The sequence below is a fragment of the Hordeum vulgare genome, chromosome 1H (assembly GCF_904849725.1).
Source record: "Hordeum vulgare subsp. vulgare chromosome 1H, MorexV3_pseudomolecules_assembly, whole genome shotgun sequence".
Classification (NCBI taxonomy): Eukaryota; Viridiplantae; Streptophyta; class Magnoliopsida; order Poales; family Poaceae; genus Hordeum; species Hordeum vulgare.
Genome location: NC_058518.1, coordinates 102,619,946 through 102,626,905, shown reverse-complemented (window position 1 = coordinate 102,626,905; position 6,960 = coordinate 102,619,946). Strand labels below are relative to the sequence as shown.

General features: G+C 41.4%; 1 protein-coding gene across 4 annotated transcripts; it reads left to right on the top strand.

Moving 5' to 3' along the window:
- The first annotated feature begins 1,975 nt into the window (after positions 1-1,975).
- Positions 1,976-6,283, top strand: LOC123426363 (serine/arginine-rich splicing factor RS2Z33-like). Of its 4 annotated transcripts, none has more exons than XM_045110186.1 (7): positions 1,976-2,078; positions 3,116-3,312; positions 4,013-4,052; positions 4,180-4,275; positions 4,514-4,710; positions 4,796-4,861; positions 5,793-6,283. In XM_045110186.1, the coding sequence occupies exons 2-7, from the start codon at positions 3,122-3,124 to the stop codon at positions 6,049-6,051; spliced, it is 849 nt and encodes a 282-aa protein (XP_044966121.1). In that variant the 5' UTR covers positions 1,976-2,078; positions 3,116-3,121; the 3' UTR covers positions 6,052-6,283. The 4 variants fall into 4 exon arrangements, with proteins under 4 accessions (XP_044966121.1, XP_044966112.1, XP_044966129.1 ...); XM_045110177.1 differs by having other exon boundaries at positions 1,986-2,157; XM_045110194.1 differs by having other exon boundaries at positions 1,988-2,136.
- Positions 6,284-6,960: the final 677 nt, after the last annotated feature.

Below are 6,960 nucleotides of genomic sequence, written 5' to 3'. Positions count from 1 at the left end.
ATCAAGGAATAGAGGAAATATAGGCTTTATGCTTAAAAAATTGATGGTAATGATTACAACAAATATAAAATTTTGATGGTAATTATATGGTGTTCTGATTTTGTAAGACATGATTTTACTCAATACCATCTATTTTACTTAATTTGGACGGAAAACATTTACGTTCAGCCGGCGGATCGCACACGAGCGATCCACCGGCTCCTCGGTGTGACGCGTGTTTCTCTTTCTGTAACTTTACCTATGTTACAAAATTTCCCTCCGTAACAACACACATGTTGCAAAACATAAAAACAAAGAAAAACTGAAAATATTTTCTGCAACATTGCATGTGTTGTAAAAAAAAATTAAACAACACACATGTTGCAAAAATATATAATCGGCAACACAATCTCTGTTGCAAGAAAGTTCTGCAACATAATCTATTACACAAAAATTCTATAACGCAATCTTTGTTATAAATGTTTCTGGAAAAAGGTCTTTGTTGCAAAACATTTTTTTTTATCTCGCCACATCCTATGGCTTGCGAGGCGGCGGATCGACGTATAGCAGTCCCCTTAGTGAAGGCGTACCAACTAGATTATTTTCACGACATGCTTTTGTAAGACACGATGACCAAGTTTTTGCATTTTTTTTGTAGTAATAATCATGATGTGTCCTGCTTACTGGCAATAATTGAAGGGAAAATCTAAACTACAACGTGCGCACGGGCTTCGTCCCGTGCGGCGGCTGGTGCTCGTGTAGTGATGGACATGCTGGTGGGCGTGGATGTATGTATGGGCATATATATATATAGTCCCGTCCGGTCAGGTGTCGTTGGGCTGCCCGCGGTGAGCTTCGTGGATGTTGCGTGGCGATCGGAACGGAAATGGGCTAGCTCGCCATGGAGTACGGAGCTTGGCTTGGTCCTGACTGGAATCAACTATGTTTGCTTGAAGCCCGAGGACCATACCTACTTAAACCTGACAACTATCTGTTTAAACATGACAAACACGTGCCTATATCTGATGGCTACATACTGGTTAACTTTGTCAATCACGGCTAACTTTTTTTCTGCAAGAAAACACCGTAACAACTAGTTTTTTATAAACATATAAAAAAGACAAGCATTATGAGACAATATGACAACTAGATAGAACTGAAATGACAAGTACAATAAAGCATTTGTGGCAAGTGAATTTTATAAAGCATCAACACGTTTCATGAGACAACATGACAACTAGTAAATATTAAAATGACAATTACAACAAAGGGTTTGTGACAAGTGGATTTTATAAGCAATGAAAAGCTTTATAAGACAACATGGTAACTAGGTAGCATTAAAATGACAAACACATCAAAAAGATTGTGGCAAGTGGATTTATAAGCATTGACAAGCTTTATAAGACTACATGGCAACTAGGTTAGCACTAAAAATGACAAGCACATTTTTTTTTGTGGCAACTAGATTTAAAAACACCAACAAGCTTTGTACGAAACAACATTGAAATATGGTAATTAAGTTATTTCTCTCAGGCAAGTAAGTGATTAATAATATGACAAGTGGGTTAAATAATGTGGCAAGTACGGACGTGAAAAAAGTTATCGAAACATGTCGATATGAGATAGTTTTGAAGAGCTCGTCGCGAGAAAATCTACGGTAAAAACGGATCATCGATCGAATTAATGCTTTAATAGATAAAACTTTTTAAATTTCAAATATTAAAAAAAATCTTTGATGATATTATTACATGCATGCATGACGGAGTAAGGAAGAATTAGTGACACCATAGTAATATATACGGCAGAAGCAGATATACATAGTAATTAGTTTTGCTAAAGGTGGTAGTGGCAACTCGTTTTTTTTACGCAATGCCGCAATTCATGGCCCCATCACTCTCCCATGACTCTGCAGGCCGTAACCCACAACAACTGGACCCTGGACAGGCCTCATCCAAGCCCAGACGGCCATCATATATACTGCTCCTCCACCGCCGCCGATTGTTCTTCCTCTCCGTGTCCGTCCCCGTCTCCGTTGTCGCCGCCTCGCCGGGCTAGGGTTCTAGCCACGCAGCAGCCGCCGGCGCCGCTTGCATCGCGGGGTAAGTAGGTGGGCGCCACAGTAATCCTGACTGGATTATCTCTTCCGCGAGATTCCCGGTTCGTTTCCTCGGCCGCTCGGTGAGTGCGTAATCTCGTGGGTGTGCGCATTGCCGCGCGCGCGGCTCGCTTCTCGGATTTCGTGTCGTGTTATCCCGTGCCGTGCGGTCGGCTTGGTTCTGTTCGCGGGCTGTGCGTCCTTCTGCTGCGTTTTCTTGTTCTTGGGTTTGCCGAGATCATGCATGGTCGAAACGATGAAAATGTTGTTCTTCGCTAGAAAGTTCTAAAGAGGGGGCCGTTCCACCTTTTCATTTGGTAGCCTTTTGATAGGTTTAGGAAAGATTCGCGCTTGCTAGGGTTTAGCGTACTAGGGCTTTGGTGCTGCTTGATTGGTGGTGCTCTCCGTGTTCATCTCAAACAAAAATTTCAACTATTCTTGTCGTGCTATGCCAGAAATAAATTGGTGTTTGCGTTGCTATGCTATTGAAAAGCACAATTTGATCTTCAATAGGAATGAATTCTGTGTTGTCTGTTCAGTTCCAGCCCCATTTCACATATAGAGGGCAAATCTAGATTATTTTGACGCAATTCCACTGCCGCCTGTATAGAAATTGCATAGAAGTGTCTTAATTTCTGAATAGTTAATGATGACCCAGCAGGCAATAAAAACTTAGGTGCATTTGCATATTTGGAATTTTAGATCCCCTTTCTTCTGAAGAGATGCGCCCAATCTTCTATTGTTCCACGTGAGAAATTTTGAGGATGCGAGTTAATATGCTGTTACAAATCATGAAAACACATTCTAGTATCAGAGTATTTTTTGTGTTACCTATTATGTTTCGCCTCCTCCAGATATATAGGAAATACTTTATTTCAATGTGCCCCCCTTGCCGTTTGTATTGAAATTTTATGGAAGTGTCTTACATGTTAATCACTGGATATATTAACCAATGGTATATTGGTGCATTTGCATGTTTTCATGTCTTTCTTCTACAGTATTTTGGCTGCATGCCTTGATGCGCTCAATTTTGTCTTGCAGTTCAAGATGCCCCGGTATGACGACCGTTACGATCGCTATGATGACCGTTATGATCGTTACGACGACCGTTACGATCGCTATAATGACCGTTATGATCGGTATGACCAATATGGTGGCAACACCAAGTTGTACGTGGGCCATCTTTCTACCCACACCCGGACCAAGGATGTTGAGTACCTTTTCGGCAGATATGGGAGGTGAGAAAATTGGATCTGAATTTACACCTTTTGTGCACTACTTGATTTAACATGTGTTTGTGTGCAATTTGGGAACTATTTACTTGCAGAGCCTGGCTTGCTCTAATTTGTGCATACTTCTTAGGCATAGGAATATTTTCCCTAGATTATGGGTCAATTTAGGTTCCTTGGCATTGATGTAGCCTAGAGTCAAGACTACCACTGTATCACTGATAATGTAATTTAAATCCAGCTATATCAATAGTCTCTGCTAGGTTACTTTCAAGAGTTATCATTTACCTATTTACTGTATTGTAATTGTTTAGCCTTTTATTGTCTTACCTGCTGGTAGAGACTTGCAACTAGCAAGCTTTGGAAGTTTAAGGTTCCTTCTGTTGGGGTATAATCTGCTGATTTTGACCATTTATATAGTGCTACCAGGTCTTGCCAATTTGCCATCACATGTCAGACAAACCTTTCCAGCTTTGACTTGAATAATCTTGTTGAAGGTATTGAGGGGCTATTACCTTGGTGTCAATGCTGTGAGGGTGCCTTTGGTGGAAATTGGTGTCTTGCTCCAAAGTTACAGAAGATTTTGGCGATTCTTTTGAAATATTCTGTTGCCTATTCTACGAGTAGATGTTTACTATGAGTGATGACTGGTGATGCATTTTTCATACCATCTTGATGGTGTTCCTGTTTTTGTCAACCATTTCTACAGAATACGATGTGTGGAGCTGAAGCATGATTATGGCTTTGTTGTAAGTAACTTCTTCCACCTGTGATTTCCATGCTCTATTCCTGGAATATGCGCAGATAATTGTCTACTTTGTTAGATTGTTCATGTTAAGCCCGCCCCTATTTTTGTTTTGCTGGATCATGTTGCAGGAGTTTAGCAATCCCCGGGATGCAGATGATGCAAGGTATGAGCTTGATGGCCAAGATGTTGACGGGAGCCGTATCATTGTTGAGTTTGCAAGAGGGGTAAGCTTACTGTAACCTTTGCCCTGATGCCATCTACAAATGAGCCTTTGATGGACCAAAAAGTCTCCTATGTGCATAGTTTAATACTGTTATTCTAATACATTTTTGCCCCCAATGACTCTGATTTTATAATTGCGGGCTAGGATGATAATGATGTTTGATTACTTGTTGCATTGTTGCTATATTCTTGATGTTGCTGTCTTTGACTTCAGTTGATAAGCCTGTGTTGCTTTTCTAGACCCCGCGTGGCCCAGGAGGTTCCCGCGAGTACTTGGGCAGAGGACCTCCTCCTGGTTCTGGCCGCTGCTTTAACTGTGGGATTGATGGGCACTGGGCTCGTGACTGCAATGCTGGCGACTGGAAAAATAAGTGTTATCGCTGTGGAGAAAAGGGCCATATAGAAAAAAACTGCCAGAACAGTCCTAAGAATCTCAAGTATTCCCTTGCATCCTTTAATGAGCTTCTTTGCGATGTGACCTTTTATTAGTGCACGTTTGATTGTTAGCTCCTGCAAATACAGGCGGGGAAGAAGCTACTCACGCTCCCCACCACCTTATCGTGGAATGAGCCGAAGCAGGAGTTACAGGTATGAACTATGAAGTATGAGCAATGTCTCCTTTATTTGTGCTTTGTTGCCATGGTGACCGATGATTGTGCAATCTTCCAGTGCTTAACTGTCAAGGACGTATGTCTGGGTAGTATATCTTGTTAGCATTATGAGGATTTAACTAAATGTACTATTATGAGAGTTACCCTACTATATACGAGAATGGACGTTTGGAGGCCGAGCTCCATGGTGGCCGAAATTTTTGAAAATTTTAAAATTCGAACTTTTTGGTTTAAAAAAAATCTGAAAAAATATGCAAGTAAGGGAGGATGTTATGTCTATGTGTGTAAAATTTTAGGATGAAATACCTTGAAATACGATCTGCACAAAAAAGACAAATTCATGGCTTGGAACGATGAATAGTATCATGTGTTAAAAAGCCTCAGATTTGTCTTTTTTGTACAGCCCTCATTTCAACGTATTTTTTTCTGAAAATTTACACACATGTGTTGTACGCCTTCACTTATCTCTGTATTTGTTTTCAGAATTTTTTGAAATGTAAAAATATGAATTTTCATGAAATTTGAATTTCAAATTTAAAGGCCTCCATGGAGGCCGAGCTCCAAAAGCAATTTCCGACTATATACTCCTTTCAGTCACATAGTAGTAAGCTTACCTTTGATAGTCATATATATATTCATGCCTGCCACTGCTATATGGTGATATGTGATCAGTGAGTCTGTCTAGACGAAGTATCTGGTTGTAAGTGGATGCTACTGATATATGTATGCAAATTAAATGAATATATGGTGCTGGGTTTGTTCTAAGTGTGGCAGTTGTGTTTTACATTCTTCTCTGCTTAGTTGCTTTCTTATAACAGTATCATTAATCGTCGATGTTGTGATTTTCTTATTAACAGCCGATCGCACCGTATCATTAATCGTCGATGTTGTGATTTTCTTATTAACAGCCGATCGCCTTATACAAGGAGGGATGATTGTGCCGTTGGCCATGAGGAAAGGCGACCAAGAAGCTCTAGTTACAGTCCTAGGAGGAGTGCTTCACCTTCCGGTTTGAACCGCAGCCCAGCACCAAATGGCAAGAGCCACCCACCAAGGGAGCAAGCTGAAGTCAATGGTTTACATAACGGTGTGAGAGGCAACAGCCTGAGTCCAGCTCGTGATAGCCGCCCTGCCACTAACGGAAGGAGCCCCAGCGCGTGGGAGTGACGGTGAATGCCGAGCACTATCTGCAACTTGAATCTTGTTGCATTATCTCTTGGGCTGAACTCTTGTGTTGGTAGACTATGTTTTAGTATGTTTGTCAAACGTTGATTCGCGTCATGCCTCCTCGTCTAAACCTGTCAAAGCTGTCCGGGTCGTGATTTTTTCATGTTTGACAAATGTTAGACGCGTGTTATGCCGCCTTATCTGAATTGATAAAGTTTTTTTGCGGTTGTAACAATGTTATCTAGACTCGGCTGGATTCATACTTTGTTGGCTGGCATGATCAGTGTTGTCCAGACTTCACTACCTAAATAATTGTCACCCCTTAGGAAATGGTAAATTGCATTTCTACCTTTTAGGTGTCGTGTAAAAAAAGTGAATTCAGGATTAGGAAGCCTGTTCTTGTCTAGCAAAGTGTTCCAGTACCTCCATGAGTGTTAAATTTTCTGTCAAGTTCATGTGTTCCAAATAGGTCGATAACACTTGCACATGAAAGGGAAAGAGACTGATAAACTTCTAACACATCAACAATTACTTCAAAGAACAAAACATATAAGCGGATGCTACAAATCATCCGGCTGATGCCAGGGAAAATTAAGGCGTCTCGCTGGCCGTTCATCTAATTCTATCGCACCCTTTGATTTAACCAAAGTGGGCCGTGAATAGCTGACGCATGACTTTGCTTGAATATGCTTCATCACAAACAGTAGCAACCCTCCACATGAAGCTCCATCTCATCATTGGACGCCCCCTCCCTGGCGAAGCTCCATCGCATCACTGAGGTGCCCCGGCGAAGCTCTATTGCAGCACTAGAGGGTCTCGACGAAGCTCCATTGCAACACCGATAACCTCGGCGAAGCTTCATTGCCGAATTGTGTGGGCACCATTGCAGCACTAGCTAGACGGCCTCGA